General features: G+C 46.0%; 1 protein-coding gene across 1 annotated transcript in view; it reads left to right on the forward strand.

The window, feature by feature from the left end:
* The window catches only part of LOC100088048 (histone-arginine methyltransferase CARM1-like), a 134,668-nt gene that overhangs the window by 48,014 nt on the left and 63,761 nt on the right, over window positions 1-22,893 (forward strand). The window contains exon 2 of the mRNA XM_029056132.2: window positions 5,814-5,939. Within this exon, the coding sequence (XP_028911965.1) occupies window positions 5,814-5,939 (126 nt within the window). The remainder of the gene's footprint in view (window positions 1-5,813; window positions 5,940-22,893) is intronic.

The raw sequence follows: 22,893 nt of genomic DNA on the forward strand, positions 1-22,893 counted from the left end.
AGACTTTGAAGGAGGGGAGAGAAATTGTCTGTCGGATTTGAGGACGGAGGGCGTTCCAGGCCAGAGGCAGGACGTGGGCCAGAGGTCGGTGGCGAGATAGGTGAGATGGAGTTACAGCGAGAAGGTTGGCATCAGAGGAGCCAAGTGTGCGGGCTGGCTTGTAGTAGGAGAGTAGCGAGGTGAGGTAGGAGGGGGCAAGGTGATGGACCGCTTTAAAGCCAGTGGTGAGTCCAGCAGCGGCAGTAACCCCTCCAACAAAGGCACCAAGGGTCGAGTTTCTTGGCAGAGTGGAAGAAGAGGGAAAATCTCTACCGTCTCTCCCTCTGGCTGCCGCGGCCACCACCACCAAAGGTGAGTTGGTGACCAGATGTGCGAGAGAGGGAGAGGTGTACGTGTCCGTCTCCATCTCCGTGTCTCTGTTTCTCTCTCTTGGCTTCTAGGCTTCTCTCTTTGTCTCCGCCTTTCCGTCTGTCTCTGTTTTTCTCTTTTCTGTCCTCTCTCCCCTAATCCGGATTGCCGTCCCTGGCCCCCTGAACCGCATCCCCTAACATTGTACGTGCAAGTAAATAAGAGGGATAGTTCCCTTCATTAATTTCAGTTCCTTTTGCTCTGTTTAATATGGTAATCGTGAATGCATTAGTAATCTGCGGCTTTTAAAAAGAGCATTCAGGGTAGGAATGGGGCCCACGTCGAGAAATGACTTTTGCATGACTGCGAATAGTAAAAAGCTTATCTGGCCGGGGAAGATTCTTTTCCTAGGTTCTCTCAATCTCAAATTGCCCTATGGGCCCGAACTTTCCCACACGATAAAATGTTACGCAGATAACTGGCTCTCTGAAAAGCTCGAACCTGGTTTGAGGACTCCCCCTACTCTGGAGATTGCGCTCTTTCCAGAACCGGGCTAGTTTTGCCTGAGATTGTTTCAGGCGGCCCCCGGCTTGATTTAAATGGGTGGCTTTAGACTTCATGGATAGCCCGACTAGAGTGAGCACCTAATGCGTCTCTTGAGCGTAAAGTCTTATTATTTAACTTTTCCACCTGTTCCCGGGGCTTGGTTTACTGTCATTAATTATGACGGCCTTTATGAGGCTACCTCGTTCATTCATTCATTCATTCATTCATTCAATTGAGCGCTTACTGTGTGCAGAGTGCTGTGCTAAGCGCTGGTAAAGTACAGTTCTTTCAACTCGGAGTATACAGCTGAGCTTGGCGATTGGGCTTTATTTCCTGGGTTTCCAGGTAATATTTTCCTTCAGAATGAGTAGGACCACGTGGCCTTTCAGATGTGACTGCAGATTTATTTTAATGCAAGAGTCGTGATCTCAGCACTATCCATCCGTTAGATGCCCCACCGTTTGAGCCTTGGAGAACGTTCGGATACTAGATCCACACTGTGCCTTCACCAGACAGCTCTTCATAATTATAATAACCGTGGAATTTAATCGCTTACTATGTACCAAGCACTGTCCAGAGCACCGAGGTAGATACAAGATAATTACGTCAGACACAGCCACCGGAGTGGTTTATGGCTGAGCTGCCTTTTACAGTAGCAGAGTAACCGGCTTATGTGCCGGGGTAAAATTCCATCCTTGAATTGGTTCAGTAGAGGCCATCTGGGGAGGGATCAAAACTTTGTTACCTACGGAGCATTTAAACAAAACTGGTTGCAGAATTTAAGAGTTTTAAGTGGAAAACAAACCGCCCAAGATGTTGAATTTGCCCTCACTGAGTGGCTGAGTCAGAGAGGCATTTGCAAAGGGGGGGGGGCAGGAGTGGTGAGGGAGGCAGGGCAGCACTTTAGATTTTTGCTTTGGCAGAGTTGAAAAGAAAATTTGTCCAGAGAAGCCCCTACCTGAGTGTGCTGTCATTACCCTTACCAACACCTCTAGTTCATCGTCACCGTCATCATCATCGAAATAAAGTGCTGACTGTGTGCAGAGCACTGTCGAAAGTGCTTGAGCACATACAATAGAGAGCAGGATCCCTGCCCTGGCCCAGCTTACAGTCTAATAGGGGAGAACTGCCAATTGAATGTATGCGAGAGTAAAAACACAGCTGCAGCAACTACAGATCACAGGAGGTGAAAAAGGAAAAACATTTGAAATTTTAATAAGATCGTTTTCCCGGAAGTTCCAAGGATGGTTACTGGGATGACATAACCAGGTAGGTGGGGATTAGTTGGGAGGGACTTCCAGAGAAAGTGGCATTTTAGGAGGGAGTTGAAGTGGAGAGAGAAGGGAGATCCATTCACTCTCATATCAGATCCGTTTCAGTGATGTAACAAGACAAATGGGGCTGAGGCCTCTGATTCACAAGACTTTATAGTGAGGTATGTTTGGAACACAGGGGTAACAGCTGTTGTTTTCGAAGATGACTCTGAGTTATGTCATCTAGGAAATAATCCGAGCTTCGGGATTGTGAAAAGCCCTAACGGTGTCCCTTAGCAGTACTTTGAATGTATTGTTTGGTTGGGAAGAGATCCATTAAGTGAGATACATTCCTTTATAACTTTTTTTAAATCAGTTAATCAATCAGTGGTATTTATTGAGTGCTTACTGTGTGCGGAGCACTGTGCTAAGTGCTTGAGAATATAAAATCCAACAGAGGTGGTAGACACAATCCCTGCCCACAAGGAGTTTACAGTCTGGAGGACTTAATAACTTAATAATAATAATAATAGTATTTGTTAAGCACTTACTCTGTGTCAAGGACTGTTCTGAGCGCTGAGGTAGATACAAGATCATCAGGTTGGACACAGTCCCTGTCCCACATGGGACTCACAGTCTTAATCCCCATTTTACAGAAGAGGTAACTGAGGCCCAGAGAAGCTAAGTGACTTGCCCAAGGTCACAGAGCAGACGAGTGGCGGAGCCGCGATTAGACCTCAGGTCCTTCTGACTCCTAGGCCTTTGCTCTTATCCACTAGGCCGTGCTGCTTCCTAAGGACTTCACTAAGTACTTCACCTCAGCCTAAAATGCAAGTCTGATTAGAATGAAATGTCTAGTATTGCTAACCTATTCTATTATGCCGTTTTGAGAAAGAGTCCAGTCCAGTCGATTGATTTTTAAGTGACATTTTAGATCACTTAAAGGCCCGTCGACTGCCTGCCCCTCCCCACCTCATCCCCAGCAATTGTAGGGGATTTTTTTTTTAAAAAAAAAAATCAATTATACTTATCAGGTCCCTCCAGAAGGGACCAACGGCCAAGCTTCTTGGCCGAGGAGGGAAGAGGGAAAAATCTCTGCTGTCTCTTTTGCTGCTGCTGCTGCTGCTGCTACTTCTTCTTTGAAATCAACGTATCTGAACTATATAAAAAGCACGAAATGTAAGGCACAGTATAGTGCCACATGGAACAGTTCTGAATGTTTGGCATTCTCTCCCATTCCTTTATGCATTCAATCGTTTTTATTGAGTGCTTACTGTGTGCAGAGCACTGTACCGAGCGGTTGGGAGAGTACGGCACAACAATAAGCAGGCACGTTCACTGTCCACAGTGAGCTTACAGTCCAGAGTGGGGGAGAGAGACATTAATATAAAAACACATTGTAGGTGCGTACATAAGTTCTGTGGGGCTGGGAGGGGGGAAGATCCCCTCAGATCAAACTGGAATTTTACAACCATGTCCACCCCAATTCTGTATTTCTTTTCTTTCTTTTCCAGACTCAAGATCAGCATTTAGATTTTCCCTTAGTTTATGCCTTTCGTTATTTGGACTCTTATGTACTGGTCTTATGAATTCCTCCAGAAACATGAAAAAGTGGATTTCCTATGATTTACACTAATTTCTCGTGATTTAAAGGGTGTGTTTAAGGGCATCATTGTTGACTATTCTTATGATTCTGCTTTGTATGTATATTTCTGCCAGGGCTTATTTGCATATTTGGAATGGTTATAAATAAGATATTTTTGTGGCTTGTAAACAGTAATAATGAAATGAAATGTTCTGGCAGTTAAAAATGAAGAAATAGTCTCTCTCTATCAGACACACAATCATTATCATTATGGTTAATATTAGAGTGCAAGCAATTTCCTAATAAATTGGCTTATTTTCCCCATTTAGACTTTCCTACCATTGACAGTATTTCCTCCCAGTTGCCAGAAAAATAGAAAAGTGATTTTTATTCTGAATAAGAAAAAAAGAGGAAGACCTTTCCTCCTAGACACCTTTTGACTCTAACCTCAGACAGTAAGTTAGCTGTGGGCAGGGAATGTGTCTGCCGACTTTGTTGTATTGTACTCTCCCAAGCACAGTGCTCTGCACACATTAAGCCTTCAATAGATACCATCGATTGATTGATTGACTTGTCACTTAGGAAGCCAGAGATCTTTTGAATCCAAGTTCACCCTAACAGTTACTCCACTGTGAAATGATGCCAATGCTTTTCTAAAGTCTCCATCTTGGACTATCTTTACTGAGCCAGAATTCCAAAGGTTTATGCCCTGAATGAAAAGCCAGGGCATTTTATTTGATCACTGGCTCATGTTTCAGTCAGTCAATCAGTTGTACTTACTGAGCACTTACTGTGTGCAGAGCACTGTACTAAGCACTTGGGAGAGTGCAGTACAACAAGAGTCGGTAAATATGTTCCCTGTCCACGAAGAGCTTACAGTCTAGAGGGGGACACAGGCATGAAAATCAAGTGCTTAAAGGGTGCAGTCCCAGGCAACTCAGCAGGGAGAGGGAGTAGGGGAAACGAGGGCTGAACTGGGGAGGCTTCTCGGAGGAGTTGTGATTTTAGTAAGGGTTTTAAGGTGGGGATAGTGGTGGATTGTTGGATATGAAAAGGGAGGGCGCTCCAGGCCAGAGGGAAGTGGGAAAGGGGTCGGTGGTGAGTAGGTTGGCATCAGTAGTAGGAAATCAGAGGGGTAATGGTAGGATGGGGAGAGTTGATGGAGTGCTTTAAAGTCCATGGAAAGGAGTTTATGTTTAATGCAGAGGTGGATGGGCAACGACTGGAGGTTCTTGAGCAGTAGGGAATTGTGGACTGAACATTTTTTCATAAAAATGATACAGACAGCAGAGTATGGACTGGAGTTTCCTCATTAATACCTGTAGTATTTGTTAAGTGTTTACTATGCGCCAAGCATCGTACTAAATATTAGGGTAGATATAAGATCATCAGGTCCCACTTGAGGCTCAAAGTCTGAGTAGGAGGGAGAACAGGTATTGAATCCCCATTTTACATATGAGGGAACTGAGGCCCAAAGAAGGTAAGTGACTTGCCCAAGGTCACACAGCAGCCAAGTGGTAGAGCTGGGACTAGAACTCGGGTCCTCTGATTCCCAGACCCTGGCTCTCTCCACTAGGCCTCGCTGCTTCTCATTGTGCGTAATGGGTGGAAACACTGAAAATACCTGGCAATCCTAAATGTGCGTGCGTGTGTGTGTGTGTGCGTGCGTGCGTGTGTGTGTCCGTGTCCGCCTGTCTCTATGACTACATCAGAGGGAGAACATTCCCAATTTATTCTCTAGATAAAAGCATGGGCATGGGGTAGTTATTATCGGGAGATTGGGAGAGAATTAAAGGTGTTGACTTCTAGCCATGTACATCTAAACTCTGACAGGAGAGATATATTCTGGTTCTTCCATTATTGCAATTTCTTTGCATCACCATTTGCTTCAGAGTAAATGTTTCTTATGCTTGCTGGGTGACTCAGGGCAACTGAAAAAGGGGGAAGGAATGTTAAGAGGGAAAAAAATCATCTGTTGGAGATGGAGATTTTGAAAAACATTTTAATAGTTATCTTTATGACTGCCTAGAAGTCTTTTCTAAAGCCTCAATCTCTCTTTTTTTTTCTTTTCCCCTCTACAGCTGACGGTGTGTGTGTCTTTAAATGCCTTGTAAACAGAGATACAGAATATTGCCGAGTGGGACAAGAGTCAGTCTTGATTACGTTGGGCTACAAAAGTGCTGTGCTGCAGTTCAAGTCAGATTCTGGTAAGTCCTGGCTTCTCTAGATGCCTGAGAAAGCCCATACATTTCTCCGAATGCCAACCGGATCCTCCTCTCCTCAGAATTTTCCAATGGCTCCCAATTCTTACATTTGAAAAGAAGTGCAGTTCCCCCTCATCGCCGTCAAGATTATCAATCAATCAGTAGTGTTTGTTGAGCGCTGACTGGGTGCAGAGCACTGTGACTAAGCGCTTGTGAGAGTCTAGTACCACAGAGTTGGGAGGCATGATCCTCGTCCACAAGGACCAAACAATCTGGGGGATTCTTCATCAGCTGGTTTCCATCTACCCAGCTGCCCTCTTCTCCTGCTGCACTTCACCTCATGTTCTCCGCTCCTCTGAAGCCAACCTTCTAACTGTCCCTCCTGCTCTCCACCCAAACCTCCGATTTGCTTTTACCTCTCCCCTGGAATGCCCCACCTCTCGGCTCGTCCCTCTCAAAGCCCCTCTAAAAAGTCGCCTCCTTCTGACCGATTCCCCCACCTTCCCGATCTTGCTGTCCTTTTAGCCACCACGGCACTCACTTATCTGTTATTTGTTATGATGTGGCTTTATTTTTATTTCTACTTGAGAAGCAGTGTGGCCTAGTAGAGTGAGAGGGAGTCGCTGGGAGTCAGAGGGCCTGGGTTCTCATCCCACCTCTGCTACTTGCCTGCTGTGTGACCTTCAGCAAGTCACTTCACGTCTCTGTGCTTCAATTTCCTCATTTGTAAAATGGAGATTAAATTCCTCTTTTCCCTCCTACTTAGACCGTGAGCCCCGTGTGGGACAGGGACCGTGTCCAACCTGATTAACTCGTATCTGCCCCAGCGCTTAGAACAGTGTTCGACGTACAGTCAGCACTTAGTAAACGCCATTATTATAGTTGTTATTATTACCTGCCCTCATAAATCAATCAATTGTATTTATCGAGCACTCACTCTGTGCAGAGCACCGTACTAAGTGCTTGGGAGGGTGCAGTATCACAGAGTTGGTAGACACGTTCCCTGCCCACAATGACTTTACAGTCTAGAGGGGGTTGGCAGACATTAATACGAACGAGTAGATGAAAATAAATAAATTACAGATACGTACGTCAGTGCTGTAGGGATCAATCTGAGGTATTTTCTGAGCACTTATTTGTGCCGGGAACTAAAGTGCTTGGGAAGAATACAATACAGTTGGTAGACGCGATTCCTGCCCTTTTGTGCTCTTCTGTTGTATCAAACTACTGTCTGCTCGTCTTCCCCATCAGGTTGTAAGCTCCTCGATGGCAGATTTTAAACTAGTAAACTCTTAACGAATGACTGCTAATCGCCAAATACAGTGCTCCGCAGACGGTAGGCTTTCAGGGAGCTCCTATGCTTAGGCGGCTTCAGCTCCCACCTGTATGCAGTTTCCAGATCTCTCTCTCCAGCTCTGACAATCTCTTCAGACCTGCAGTGCCCCATCGCCACATCTCCTCTTGCCTCCAGAACATCCCAACTTGAAAGTCCCCACCCCCCCACCCCCCCAAAAAAAAATCAACACGTCTAAAACAGAACTCCTCATCTCTCTCTCCAAACCTGTTATTCTGTACTGTATACCACACCAAATCATCCCTCTATAAATCCTATTCCCACCTGTACCACAGCTATTCATTAAGTGCCATTGATGCCTGCTAATTCTGTTGCATTGTTCTCTCCCAAGTACTCAGTGCTCTGCGTGTAGTAAGAGTCCAGTAAATACCCTTGATGGATGATAGGCTCATTTGAAATATACGGATGAGTTTGCTTCTCGGGACTTGGTTATTTGATAAACCGAATTTCATCAGATTTTTTGATGAATGCATCAAGTATCACCACGGGTCAGGCTACCTAGGGTGAAAGGCAGTTAGCTTCATGGGCGAGTCAGGAAGATAGTGAAATATATTGCCTATTTTTCTGGCTGTCTTTTATTCTGGTCTGGTACTGCCAAAAACTAAATTACGTTTTGACCCCTCGCCTATCACCTGCATGTTTCTGGTTCAAAAATCCTGCTGGGTGGCACAATCAATTGCTGTATATTTATTTTGTGCATATTTAAGAAATATCTCACTCCAATTGTATCTCTTTAAAACCTTGCCAAATCTACCTGGACTCCTAATAATAATAATAGTAAGTGTGTTGCCCTGAAAATTGAGCAATGTGGCATTCTGCATGTGCATGTGTGTGGGCATGTGTGTTTGGGACTGCATATACATGTTATTGAGATATGCCACAAATGTGCTTATGGACTTTACTGCTTTGCTTCCTCGTGAGGTCTTATTTGTCTTTCACAGAAATTACACACGTGTGCCTCAGTGGTAAATAAATCATGTTTGTGAATGGATGAAGAGAACATTCTAGGGATGGCTTGGAAGAGAGAGATCAAAATTAGACTCAGGTGTTGTAATCCCATGTAGTACCATTAAGAATATGTGGAGGCGGGCAAAGTAAAATCGAGTAATTAGCAATTTCAAGCCAAAAAGTGTTCTGTGGGAAAAGGAGGATGTAGGTATTGACTATTTTAGGTTGACTGTTTACTTTGATCAGATTAACTGGATAATTCCTAATTTACTTTGCTTGTACACTTCCACATTATATCGAAGTGTTTCGATCTGGAATATACAAGCAGTTGTTTTTGTCCTCGGATATAACCGTGAGGGGAAACTGTCAGGAGGGAGTTTTCTAATAACTGACTCGGTTGTCAGTCTAAAGTGGGAACACTTGCTCTATATGAGGGAAACACTTGTGTTTCTAGTTGTATTATCATTTGAAAGTATTCCGTCAGTCAATTCATGGTATTAAGTGCTTACTGTGTGCAGAACACTGTACTAAGCACTTGGGAAAGTACAATGCCAGCGCTTAGTAGAGTGCCCGGCACATAGTAAGCCCTTAACAAATACCATAATTATTATTACAATACAACGAAGTTAACAGAAGCATTCCCTGCCCTCAAGGAGCTTACAGTCTACGGGGGGGGAGGCGGACATTAAAATAGATTAGGGATAGGGGAAATAGTAGAATAGTAAGAATATCTGCAGAGGTGTCGTGGGGCTGGGGTGAGTATCACAGGACCTAAGGGGCAGAGAGTGAAGTGCATAGTCGATGCAGAGAGAGGGGCGAGCAGGTAGGGAAAATAAAAAAACAGGATAGAAATAACATCGATTCTTTTGAAATGTGGTGTTGGAGAAGACTTTTGCGAATACCACGGACTGCCCGAAAAACAAACAAACGGATTGTGGAGCAAATTCAACCAAAGGGGTCTTAAGAAGGCCAAATGACTCGACTTAGATGAGCCTATTTTGGACACATAATCAGGCGGACTCATTCTCTGGAGAAGACACTGAAGCTAGGAAAAGTCCAGGGGAAATGTGGAAGAGGCAGACCGGCAGCTAGATGGATAGAGACCATAACAACGATATCGGGAAGAACCGTTAGAAAGGTTGCGGATTATGGCAGAGGACAAGACGTACGGGAGAAAGTATATCCACGGAGTCGTTACGAATCGGAAACGACTCGACGGCACTTAATAATAAAAATAGTCTGGAAAGGCCCCCGGGAGGAGATGTGATCGTAGGAGGATTTTGAAGGTGGGGAGGGTGGTGGACTGTTGGATGTAAGGGGGGAGGGGGTTCCAGGCCCGAGGGAGAATGTGGGCAGGGTCGATGGCGGAATAGGCGAGATCATCCATTCATTCATTCATTCATCTGATCGTCTTTATTGAGCACTTGCTGTGTGCGGAGCACTGTTCTAAGCGCTTGGGAAAGTACGATACAGCAATAGAGACCTCCCTGCCCACAACGATCTCACAGTCTAGAGGTGGGGAGGCAGACATCAAGTAAACAGACATCGATAGAAATGAATAAAATTACGGATCGAGATACGGAGAGTAGGTTGGTGGGTAGAGGAGTGGATCGCGTGAATTGGAGATCGCTGAATGAATTTCTTTAGGAAGGAGAGCTGATTGACTGCCTCAGAGCCGATGGTTAGGAATTTCTGTTTGATGCGGAGGTGGATGGGCAACTTGTCTGTTGTGTGGCCTTGGGCGAGACACTTAATCTCTCTATGCCTCAGTTCCCTCGTCTGTAAAATGGGGAACCAATACCTGTTCTTCCTACATAGCTTGTGAGCCCCATGTGGGACAGGGACTGTATCCGTCTGGATAGCCTGGCATCAACCATAGTGTTTAGTACAATGTTTGGCACCGAGCGTGCACGTAACACACAACACAGTTCTCCTTCTTCTTATTTTGTCTATATCTGCTCTGGAGAATGGTTAATCTTTGGTCCAGGCGGCGTGTGCAATTCAGTCTTCTGTCCGGGTGGTACTATTCGGTGCAACTTAATCAACCATCGGGTAGCGTGTGGCCAGTCTGCTTCTTTTGGTTCATGTACTTTAACAACCAGCCTTTTTGGTGGTGTGGCTGCCAGTGCCAGTTCGAGGAGGAAAGGGTCCCACGGCTATGGAACGGGAGCAGTGGGCAGAAAAGCAGTGTAGCCCAGTGGAAAGAGCACGGGCCTGGGAGTCAGCGGGCCTGGGTTTTAATCATGTACGTGCTGTGTGACCTTGGGCAAGTCTTTGCTTCTCTGGGCCTCAGTTCTCTCATTTGAAAAAGGGGGATTCAATATCTGTCCTCCCTCCTACTTAGACTGTGAACCCCATGCGGGACCTGATTATCTTCTATGCAGCCCAGTGCTTAATTCAGGATATGGCAAATAATAATAATGGTATTTGTTAAGCACTTACATGGTATTTGTTAAGTGCTTACTCTGTGCCAGGCACTGTACTGAGCGCTGGAATGGATACAAGCAAATTGGGCTGGACACGGTCCCTGTCCCGCATAGGGCTCGCAGTCTTAATCTCCATTTTATAGATGAGGTAACTGAGGCACTGAGAAGTGAAGTGACTTGCCCAAGGCCACACAGCAGACACGTGGAGGAGCTGGGATTAGAACCCATGACCTTCCGACTCCCAGGCCCGTGCCCTATCCACTACAGCATGCTACTTCTCTGCAAGCACTGAAGTGCTTAACAAATATTACTATTATTATTATTATTATTATTCTATTATTATTAAAAGCAAATCGTTTCATGCCATGGGGCTTGACTTGATCCTGGCAGATGGTCATCATCATTTGTCTTACCTGATGTTGACCCAAAACTACTCAGTTTCATTCCTGGCTCTCAGGCTCCTTACCTTGTATAATAATAATAATGATGATAATGATAAATAATGGTATTCGTTAAGTGCTTACTACCTGTCAGGCACTGTCCTAAACGCTGGGGTGAGTACGAGCAAATTGGGTTGGACACAGTCCGTGACCCACGTGGGGCTAACAGTCTCAATCCCCCTTTTCCAGATGAGGTAACTGAGGCACAGGGAATAATGATAATAATAACGATGATGGTATTTGTTAAATGCTTACTGTGTGCCAGGCACTGTACTGAGCGCTGGAGTGGATACAAGCAAATTGGGTTGGACACAGACCCTGTCCCGCGCGGCGCTCACAGTCTTAATCTCCATTTTACAGATGAGGTAACTGAGGCCCTGAGAAGTGAAGTGACTTGCCCAAGGTCACACAGCAGACAAGTAGCAGGGTCGAGATTGGAACCCATGACCTTCTGACGCCCAGGCCAGCGCTCTATCCACTAGGCCATGCAGCTTCTATTTAAATGTGAATTTTATTTCCCCCCTTTTAGTTGGTCGCTTATTTCACCCAAGGCATATGCCAGGGTTCGGAGCCCGAAGAGGGTGCATCGGGAGCACGCCTTCATTCATTCAATCGGATAGATGTAGCACGTCGTCCCTGCCCTCTGCCAGCCTAAGAACGGTGAAACCTGCATCGGGAGATCACCCAAAAGTGGTCTGTTTGCCAGCTGGCCTTCCATCCGGGGTGTCTCTTAGTTGCTATTTGGCATTTGGCAAATTCCCTTCCTTTAGGGGTGCTTTTCTGGGTGACTTTCCAGGCACAAGACCGACAATGAATTCCAACGACCTAATACGACTAGCCAACTCTCTTCTCATTATTAATATCTCATCAGTCAATTTCGGTGTCAGGTATCTCGGAGAACTATCCTTAATGCCTGGGACTGTGGAAGCCTCCCCCCATCTACTTGGAAACCGCACGCCCATTTAGAAAATGTCAGATCGTGTTTTATCCCGGACATTATGGATATTTTTTAGCGACCACAATGCAGAGAGTTGTAGCGTTAGTAATCGGTCTGTTTTGGAGAGCTATTCATTGTGCTGTGTCACAGGGGAAGTTGATAATAATAAGTAAGAAGCAGTAAGAAGCAGCATGGTGTGGTGGATAGAGCACAGGCCTGGGACTCAGAAGGTCATGGGTTCTAATCTCGGCTCTGCCACTTTTCTGCCGTGTGACCTTGGAGAATCACTCCACTTCTCTGGGCTCCAGTTCCCTCATCTGTAAAATGGGGGTTGAGATTGTGAGCCCCACGTGAGTCAGGGACTGTGTCCGGCCCGATTTGCTCGTAACCACCCCAGCGCTTAGTACAGTGCCTGGCACATAGTAAGCGCTTAACAAATACAATTATTATTGTTGTTATAATCTGGTGGCAATTCCTCTCACCATGGCCTAGCGGAAAGAGCCCGAGACGCGGATTCGGGAGCCCGAGGTTCTAGTCCCAGCCATGCCGTTGGCCTGCTGTTTGACCTTGGATAAGTCAGTTAAGCTCTCTGAGCTTCCGCTTCCTCCTCTGTAAAATGGGTATAAGACGCCTCCACTTAGATCGTGAGCCCCCTTTGGACAGGGATTGTGACTGATCTGATGATCTGGTATCTCTTCCAGCACTTAGCGCAGTGCTGACACGTAATGAGCGCTTACAAAATACAACCGTTATTATTCATTCATTCAATCGTATTTATACATTACCCAGTATAATAATATATACCCAGTGTAATAATAATGATGATTGTGGTAATTGTTAAGCACTTACCATATGCGAAGCACTGTACTAAGCCTTGGGGTAGATGCAAGACTATCAGGTCCCTCATGGGGCTCACAGTCTAAGTCGGAGGGAGAGAACAGGTATTGAATCCCCATTTTGCAGATGAGGGAACTGAGGCACGGAGAAGTCGAGAGACTTGCCCAAGGTCACACAGCAAGTAAGTGGTGGAGCCGGGATTAGAACGCAGGGCTTCTGACTCCCAGGCCTGTGCTCTTTCTCTTAGGCCGTGCCGCTTCCCATATGCAATGAAACACTATTAAGCAAACTCTCCCTGCCTTTCTGAGGAGACATCAGTTTGGATAAAATTATATTTCAATCATCTGAAACTAATTATTGATTCACCCCGCGCCTCCCAAAAGGTTTCACCCTTTTCCCCCACGAGATTGGCATTTATCAGTCCTTCTCTGAAAAATGATATTTTGTGAGGGGCTGCAGAAAAGACAAAGTTTTCGATCTAGTTTTTCCCAATCCATGACTTATCCCTGGCTAATCCAAGGAGGTGTAATCCATGTAAAAATGTACGTAATAATCATAGATTCATAGATATTTCTTCATTTGCCTAATATTTTGGGACTCCATAATCATCATCTTGCTGTTCCTCCTCGTCGTCGGTAACTCTTAGTTGGTTAAAAATGTTTCGTACGTGGCCCAAACTGAGATCCAACCTGTGTCCAACCTGATAAGCTTGTATCTACCCCATTGCTTAGAACGGTGTGTGACACGAACTAAGCACTTAGCAAATGCCACCATTATTATTACCATCATTATTATTGATTTTTAGTGTGGTATGAAAGCCTCACTGTGGACAGGGAACAGGTCTGCCAACTCCGGAATGGTATAATAATGATTATGGTATTGGTTAAACTCTTACGTGTGCCAAGCACTGTTCTAAGCGCTGGGGTAGATACAAGGTAGCCAGGTTATCCCACGTAGGGCTCGCAGTCTTAATCCCCATTTTACAGATGAGGTAACTGAGGCACAGAGAAGTTAAGCGGCTTGCCCAAGGTCACACAGCCGGAGTTGGGATTAGAACCCGTGACCTCTGACTCCCAAGCCCAGGCTGTTTCCACTGAGCCACGCTGCTTATCATTGTACAGTCACCGTACTCTCCCAAGTGCTCAATAAGGTGCTCTGCACACATCTGAATAAATGCCGTTGCTGATGAAAAGCCAAAGTGGGACTCTTGTTTTGACTAAATACACAAATTTATCCTTGATATGTGGAGTTAACTAGATTCATTCCTTTCTTTGGTAACAGTCGTGGTGGGAGGGCATGGGGGGAAAGCTGGGTGAGAACCCAGAAGAATATAGTTGCAGGACCTCCTGGAAATGAAGAACATAAAAATCAATCATAGTTACAAGCGCTGTGGAAACAGAGTCAGCATTTCCATCCTGATTTATTTGCGTTATGAAATGAAATAACCAAAAAAGCGTCGTTTTCAGCTTTAGTTCTCAGTCCTCATCATTTTAGACCCCTGAAGGGTAACAAGCCTTGGAAATGTCATTGCGGTCTGGGCAGGGAACATTCATGTGGAGCAGTAACCACAGTCCCGGTGTTCTGGTTAATTCCAAATACGCTGAGCAGTTTAGTTGCTTTTTGTTGCTCAAGAATAAGAAAGTCAGGACAGTAGTATTTATGTATAATCCATTTAATTCATGATCAACAAAATGGGTGATAACTTCCTGCCATCTGCTAGCTCAAACTATTTTTGCATCTAAGATTAAAAATACCATTTGAATGTGCAGTAAGAAAAGGACATGATTCTGGTTGGTTCCTGATGATATTAAAAGAGAAAAAAAATGTTCGCACTCGCATTCCGGGTGCCTCTCAGAATGGAATGCTGCTTATACTCTCTTGGCCCTGTCAGTCGTATTCCCTGTGAAAAGTACGCCCCAGGTAGGATCTCGCCATAAGCGCTTCGTACGGTGCTTTGCACACAGTAAGCGCTCAATCAATACGATTGATTGAATGAATGACCGAATCAGTGATATCATCCTCGAATACGAAGGACTCCGTACTCTCGCTACCGGTGGGCAGGGTCTTGTCTTGTGCTCCTATTGTGAATCTTCTCAAAGCCTAGGTTTGGCGTGGGGGACAAAATAAATGCTTCCTAAATGCCACTTCTAATGGTAGACCTTGGAAGACGTGAGAGAATTTAGACTAGGTTGTAGTCTAGACTCTAGACTGTAAGCTCGCTGTCGGCGGGGACCGTGTCTGCCGGCTCAGTTTACTGTACTCTCCCAAGAGCTTAGTGCGGTGCTCTGCACGGGAGAAGCGCTCAATTAATACGACTGATTGGGAATTTCAAGGGCGGAGAGGATCAAGGAAAGCATCTGATGTGTACCTTGACCTTTCAGGCGTCGCGCAATCAGTAGTATTTACTGAATGCCTGATGGGGACAGGTTAGGTTCAATCCCTCCAGTCTTCAGGGGTCATCGGGAAGAGCTAAGAGGAGAGAACGGGATTTCAACCCCATTTAACAGATGGGGCAGCTGAGGCCCAGAGAGATTAAGTGACCCGTCCAAGGTCACACGGGAGGCAGATGGTGGAGTCAGAACTTGAACTTGGGTCTCCCGTCTGTTAATCCCATGTTCTTTGCAGGGAAGCAGCATAGCCTAGAGGAAAGAGCACAGGCCTGGGAGTCGGAGGACCTGAGTTCCAATCCCAGCTCCGCCTCTCCTCGGCTTTGTGACCTTGGGCAAGTCACTTAACTTCTCGGAGCCTCAGTAACCTCATCTGTAAGACTGTAAGCTCCCTCTAGACTCTAAGCCCGTTGTGGGCAGGGAATGTGTCTGTTCACTGTTGTATCGTACTCTCCCAAGCGCCTAGTACGATGTTCTGCACACGGTGAGCACTCGGTAAATATGAGTGAATGAATAAAATAGGGACTCAACACCTGTTCTCCTTCCTACTTAGAAGGCGAGCCCCGTGCGGGACCTGATTATCTGGTACCTCCCCCAGTGTCCAGTACGGCGCTTGGCACATAGTAAGCACTTAAATACTAGGATTAGTATTTCCCTTAGACTGCTCTGCCTTCAGTTCTTCGCCAGGTTGGACCCGAGAGTGTCCCGCCTAGGCAGATAGTTCACTGTCTGACCTTGGGCAAGTCCCTTAACCCTGGGCGTCTTCGTTTTCTCAGCAGTTAAACAGTGCCCAGCTTCTGGGAGGTGAATCTGCTGTGCTCTAGTGATGGAAAGCATTAGCTTCCACCCCCTGGGACCATTGGTGGTTCTGGAGTTTTGTAATTCCTTACTCATGATTGCTCATTTAGTCTCCTCTCCTTATATTCCTTTATTTTCTCAGCCTCCTCTCCCACTTCTCTCCACTTTGGTTCCTGGGAAATTGCTACTGTGAAGGCAGTGCAGCTTCCATCTGTTTTCAGCATATGGGACCGAGGCTGTTGTATGCAATCCTGTCGCACATGTGGTTCGGAGTGGCGTCAGTTTAACTCGGGGATAGGAGTCGGCGGTCCCGGAACATGCAAATTGGCGGGGTCACTCAGGTCGTCATCAAGGTACTTATCCAGCAGTAGGATTCAGGCTCTGCCACTTGCCTGCTGTGTGACTTTGGGCAAGGCACTTAACTTCTCTGTGCCCCAGTTTCCTCAACTGCAAAATGGGAATTCGGTAGCTGTTCGCCCTCCCCGCTAGACTGTGGGACAGAGACTCTGTGTCCAACCTGATTATCTTGTATCTAACCCAGTGCTTAGTACAGTGCCTGGGACTTAGTAAGTGCTTAATAAATTCATTCATTCATTCATTCGGTCGTATTTATTGAGTGCTCACCGTGTGCCGAGCACTGTACTGAGCGCTAGGAAAGTACAGTTGAGCAAGAGAGCGCGACAATCCCTGCCCACAACGGACTCACAGTCTAGAAGGGGGGAGACAGGCATCAAAACAAGTAAACAGGCATCAATAGCATCAATATAAATAAATGGAATTATTATATATATATACACATCAGAACAAGTAAACAGGCATTAATATAAATACATAGAATTATAGACATGTACATACATACACAAGTGCTGGGAGGAGGGTAGAGCGAAGGGGGCGAGTCGGGGCGATGGAGGGGGGAGGGGAAGCTGAGGAAAAGGGGGGCTTAGTCTGGGAAGGCCTCCTGGAGGAGGTGAGCCTTCAGTAGGGCGTTAAGGGGGGGGGGGAACGTGTGATTATTTGGCGGATTAGAGGAGGGAGGGCGTTCCAGGACAGAGTTAGGACGTGGGCCGGGGTCGATGGCGGGACAGGTGAGAACGAGGCACGGCGAGAAGGTTAGCAACACCAGAGGAGCAGAGTGTGCGGACTGGGATGGAGAAGGAGAGAAAGGAGGCGAGGTAGGAGGGGGCGAGATGATGGAGAGCTTTGTAGCCAATAGTGAGGAGTTTTTGCTTGATACGAAGGTTGATAGGCAACCAGTGGAGATTTTTGAGGCGGGGGATGACATGCCCAGAACGTTTCTGTAGAACGGTAATCCGGGCAGCAGAGTGAAGTATGGACTGAAGTGGGCAGAGACAGGAGGTTGGGAGATGAGAAAGGAGGCTGATGCAGTAATCCAGTCAGGATAGGATGAGTGATCGTGCTAACGTGGTAGAGGTTCGGATGGGGAGGAAAGAACGGTGCTTGGCCATGTTGTGAAGGTGAGACCGGCAGGTTTTGGTGACGGATTGGATATATTGGGTGAATGAGAGAGCGGAGTCAAGGATGACACCGAGGTTGTGGGCTTGTGAGACGGGAAGGAGGGCCGTGCCGTCCACGGTGATGGGAAAGTCAGGGAGAGGACAGGGTAAATACCACAATTGCTGTTATTATTATTATTACGTTGGTGAACTCTCACCTCGGGGATCAGTCTGGAACTTGCATCTCCGTGGCTCCGCCTCAGTTACTTGTCACTCCCTCCCTGTTGCTTCTCACAGTCCTATCACAAACAGTGCCCATAAAGCACAGTAATATCTGCCTAAATTCAGGACTCGGGTTTACCGACAGGGTATTCTTTGTAGTATCGAATGCTGCTGTAGAGATTTTTCTGACAGAGAGCCGTGGGCTCTGTTTCTTTCCCAGCTCTGCTTTTCCCTACAGGATTGGAGAAAGACGGGGAATCGCATCATTTTTGCTCTAGGCCCATCTTCCCTTAAAGCCGCCAGAGAAACCTAAACCTCCCTTGATAGCTTCCAGTCGTATTATATAACAGCTAGCAGGAAAAAAAAAAACAACCAACTTGCTTTAGATGCGTTTGGGGGAGATTTCTCCACTGCAGGTCTTAAACTTACTTTACTAAAAGCTTTTCCTCCTCATTCTGTCTTCTGTTGTAAGTCCCTCCATTTTTTTTTTTTTCCAAAATGCTCCTCTTGGTAATATTATGTTTTGTGCTCTGACCCTGCAACTTGTCTTCCTCAAGTCAGCTGCTGGCAAAATATTTATTCTGTGCTCCAGATCTTGGCCTTGGTTGGTAAAGACAGTGACTCATAAATGTATTCGTTCTGTGATGGGAGTTAGGTTCGCATTTTAAGAGCTGGGTCTCACGACGCTGAGTTCTGTGCCCCAAGCCCTTATGTTTTCTTCATAGAAAAGCTACTGTTACAATATCATCCTTTTGCTGCAAGTCTCTGATTTGTTTTCCTGAAGGCTTTGCCTTCCCAATTCTATCTCCTGGGTTTTAAGTGTTTCAGTTTTTTATCTAAAGTCTTCTTTTAGCAATCAGAGTGTCTCTACTCTTGTTTGTTCTGCTAAATACTGCTGCTTTCAACGGTATCCTATGTACTCTATGATTGCGAGGGGTTTTTTTCTTTTTTTTTTTTTACTAAAACCTTTTTCTGACAATTTGATCACATGGTTTCTTGCTAAAACCTTTTTCCTTACAACTCAAGAGTCTGGGCTCCATATTTTTGAGTTATTTATCTAAATATTGCTGGTCGCAATTTGATCTCTTGGGCTCTAAGTCCCAAAACACATTTCAGAAAAGATTTCTTTTACAATTCCATCCTCTTTGCTCTCCATCATATATTTTTCCCCCAAAGGCTTCTTCTTTCAATTTTATCTTTTGGGCCCCTGTATGCCCTTGGTTTTCATAGAAACTTCTGGCAGTGATTTAGTGTGTGTTCTCAGACTCCCTAATATTTTCCACTTGGAGGCAGCAAGTTTTTTCCCATCCTGTTTGTACAGTAGGGAGAAAGAACACTTCTTGGTGAGCTCAGGCCGTCTCTAAAGATGATCAAGTATAATAGATTTGCTTCTCCCTACCTCCCAGGGTTGATGAGAAGTTAAAGTGAGATCACTGATGCCAAAGTGCTTTGGAGAAATAAAAGCACTCTACAGATGGAAAAATATTATTGTTATGACCTTGGCTGATGATCCAGACATCAGGAGACCTGGGTTCTAGTCCTGGTTCTGCCTGTAGCTGGTTAATGTGGTCGAAGAAGAGCACAGACATAACTCAGAATATGCCGCACCTCAGTCCATCTACTACTTGCTTTTAGCGTGCCGGGCCCCAGTGGGAAAGTGATGGCAGGGCTGAGAGAGTGAGAATGGCACTGCATAAACCATTAATACTGTATTCAGTCAATCAAGCATTTATTGAGCACTTACTGTGTGCGGAGTACTGTACTAAGCCCATCTCGTTCTTCTGCCCACAGTGTATTCACCTCCCCTAGGCAGATTCTCATCCTTTGTTCCCAATGGGAGACTCCGTCATTTATCGTCGTCGTCATCATCATCGTTATTTAGGTCGGCCACTCTTCCCCATTCACTCAATCGGTGATATTCATTGAGCGCTTACTATGTGCAGAGCATTGTACTAAGCGCTTGGGAGAGTGCGGTAGAGCAGAATTAGCAGACACGTTCCCCGCCCGTAACGAGCTTACAGCCTAGGAATATCAGCTACAGTCTTCCCCCCTTCCACCTCCCATTAGATTGTAAAGTAGAGGACAGGGACGGTGTCTTTTTTGCTTCTCTGTGTACTCTCCCAGGGGTTTTCAGTACAGTGCTCTGCACCCAGTGGGCATTCCATAGGTACTATACTAGTGATTGAAGAAAAGTCCCAGATCCATAGAGGAAGGTGAGCCTAGAAAAGAGAGAGCTGCTCAGACCAGTGCTGAGAGTTCTTTTTAAAACCGACCTAACCGAATGCTGACAGTCAGGCTTTCTGGTGGGTGGGGGGGGAGGCGTAATAATAATAATAATAATAATAATAATAACTGTGGTATTTGTTCGGCGCTTCCTATGTGCCGAGAACTGGTCGAAGCGCTGGGGTAGATACAAGTTAATCAGGTCAGACACAGTCCCTGTCCCACGTGGGGCTCACAGGCATGGTGAGCTGAGAGCGATTAACGGCGGTTAGTGGTGAAAGGGCGCCGCGCCACCTTATGGGAGCTAAGCTCCGGCCAGTTGCTGCTTCCTTCCAGCCCTGGCTCAGGACAAAGATGACGCTCTCTGACTGTCTGTGAGGAATGGCAACACGTTCAAATAGCCCTCTGAAAATCACATGTCTTCCAAGAACCCTGTATCCCTTAAACTCTCGATATTCACTTCACCCCCAGCTAATCAGCACATATGGACGTACCCTTCTACTCTGCCTGTTCCCATTCTCTGTAATTCATTTTATTGTTTTTCTCCCCCTCTTGACTATAAGCTCCTTGTAGGAAGGGGTTGTGTATAACAGTGCTATTGCATTGTACCGTCCCTGGAGCTTAGTACAGTGCTCTGCACACAGAAAGCGCTCAATAAAACTCCTGAATGATGGATTGTTACACGCTTATTATGGGCCAAACACCGTACTAAAAGCTGGGATAGATACAAGGGAATCAGGTCAGACACAGTCCCTGTCCCATACGGGCCTCACGGTCTAAGCTGGAGGGAGAACAGGTGTCGAACCCTCATTTTCCATCTGGGAAAACTGAGGCCCAGAAAAGTTCAAGCGACTTGCCCAAGGTCACACAGCCAGCAAATGGAGGAGCCGGGATTAGAACCCAGGTCCCCTGACTCCCGGGCCCATGCCCTTTCCACTAGGCCACGCTAATTCTTAAATAACGTCTGCCCGCAAAATAAGCGCTCACTAAATACCACCCTTTGAAATCGCATGATAAGGACTGAGGTCCTTCGGTATGATATGATGGCGTTTAAACTCGTCCCCTCCCATTTTTTCCTTTGGTGCATCTCGCTCATCTGTTGGTAGCTGAAGTGGTCCAGAAAGTGGACAGAGAGAAGGGAAACAGCAGGAGTAGTGGTCAGTGGGAGAAAAATCTCCGCAGCTCACCCTACGTCCTCAGTGGTCTTCTTGCTTGCCGCATATATCTACGCTGCTGAGTCTAGGTGACCGACTGTCAGTGTGGGGTGCCGATATTAACTCCATTGTAATAATAATGATAATGATAATAATGATGGCATTTGTTAAGTGCTTACTGTGTGCCAAGCGCTGGGTGCTAAGCACTGGAGAGGATACAAGGTGATCAGGTTGGCCCACGTGGGGCTCACAGTCTCAATCCCCATTTTGCAGATGAGGTAACTGAGGCCCAGAGAGGTGAAGTGACTTGCCCACAGTCACACAGCTGACAAGCAGCTGAGCCGGGATTTGAACCCATGACCTCCGACTCCCAAGCCCGGGCTCCTTCCACTGAGCCGCGCAGTGTTTAGTACAGGGCTCTGCACGCGGTAAGATCTACTGCTGATCGATTGACGTTCAGCTCGGGCGTGGAGGGGCTTCTGTGCACGCTCCCCTCATCCCAAACCTGACAGCCAGTCAAGCCTGCTGGGGGCCCCTTTCGTTCCCCCCTGTCCCCTCTGCCCCAGCTAATCACAGCAATCGATCGATCAGTGGTATTTATTGAGCCCTTATTCATTCAATAGCATTTATCGAGCTCTTACTATGTGCAGAGCACTGTACTAGGCGCTTGGACCGTACAGTTCGGCAACAGAAGGAGACCATCCCTGCCCAGTGACGGGCTCACGGTCTAAACGGGGCAGACAGACGGCAAAGCAAAACAGAACAAAACAAAACAAGACGACATCATCGAGATAAATAGAATCAAGGAGATGTACACCTCATTAACAAAATAAATAGGGTAATAAATAATATATACAAACGAGCACGGTGCTGAGGGGATGGGAAGGGGGAATGTGCAGAGTGCTGTACTAAGCGCTCGGGAGTGTACGCTGTAACAGCAGACACGTTCCCTGCCCACAGTGAGCTTACAGTCTAGAGATGAGCTTACAGTCCAGAAATGGCAACCTTGGTGTTCAACAATTCCAATTTTTTGTTTTTAATCAAGAGATTTAATGAATAAATGGAGAGTTTGTTTTGGTATAAAAGAGAGGGAGAGGAAAAGGGAGAAAGAAAAGAAATAGAAAAGGGAGTGGGGAGACTAATTAGCCAATTAGTCTTTAAGAACTACAGCGTGTGCTTTTGCTTGACTAATTTTTCCAAAGCTGTAAAGAAAAAGATCAGTTCCCCGACCCGGGTGATGGGAAGGGAGCTGCCTAGAATTATTATTAAATTTACATTTGTTTTTGTAAAGTGAATTGAATTATTTAAATTGTACTGCAGTGCCCAGAACTGCATCTCTTCAAACCAATCCTTCTCTTTAGGTGGCCGCCAATCACAAATCAACTAAACGCAGAACTCTTCTTTTCTGTATCTTACATCAGCGATGGAGTTGACTGTTTTTTAAACCTGCCTACCTCCCACAGTCAAATGTAAAAGGTGAAAATATTACGATCAGGCCCCGTGACTGTTTATTGTTGTACTGTACTCTCCCAAGTGCTTAGTTCAGTGCTCTGCACACAGCAAACACTCACAAGGGAACATGTCTACCAACTCTGTTCTGCTGTACTCTCCCAAGCATTTAGTGCAGTGCTCTGCGCACAGTAAGCGCTCAATGAATACGTTTGAATGAATGAATGAACATTTTGCTAGTAAATTGTCGAGGTGAACAGATTTGGAGAGACCGTGCTGCCTATTTTGTTTCTGGAATTTGAGACTCAAGTAGACTTAAGTGAAGCGT

The sequence above is a fragment of the Ornithorhynchus anatinus genome, chromosome X5, assembly GCF_004115215.2.
Source record: "Ornithorhynchus anatinus isolate Pmale09 chromosome X5, mOrnAna1.pri.v4, whole genome shotgun sequence".
Taxonomy (NCBI): Eukaryota; Metazoa; Chordata; class Mammalia; order Monotremata; family Ornithorhynchidae; genus Ornithorhynchus; species Ornithorhynchus anatinus.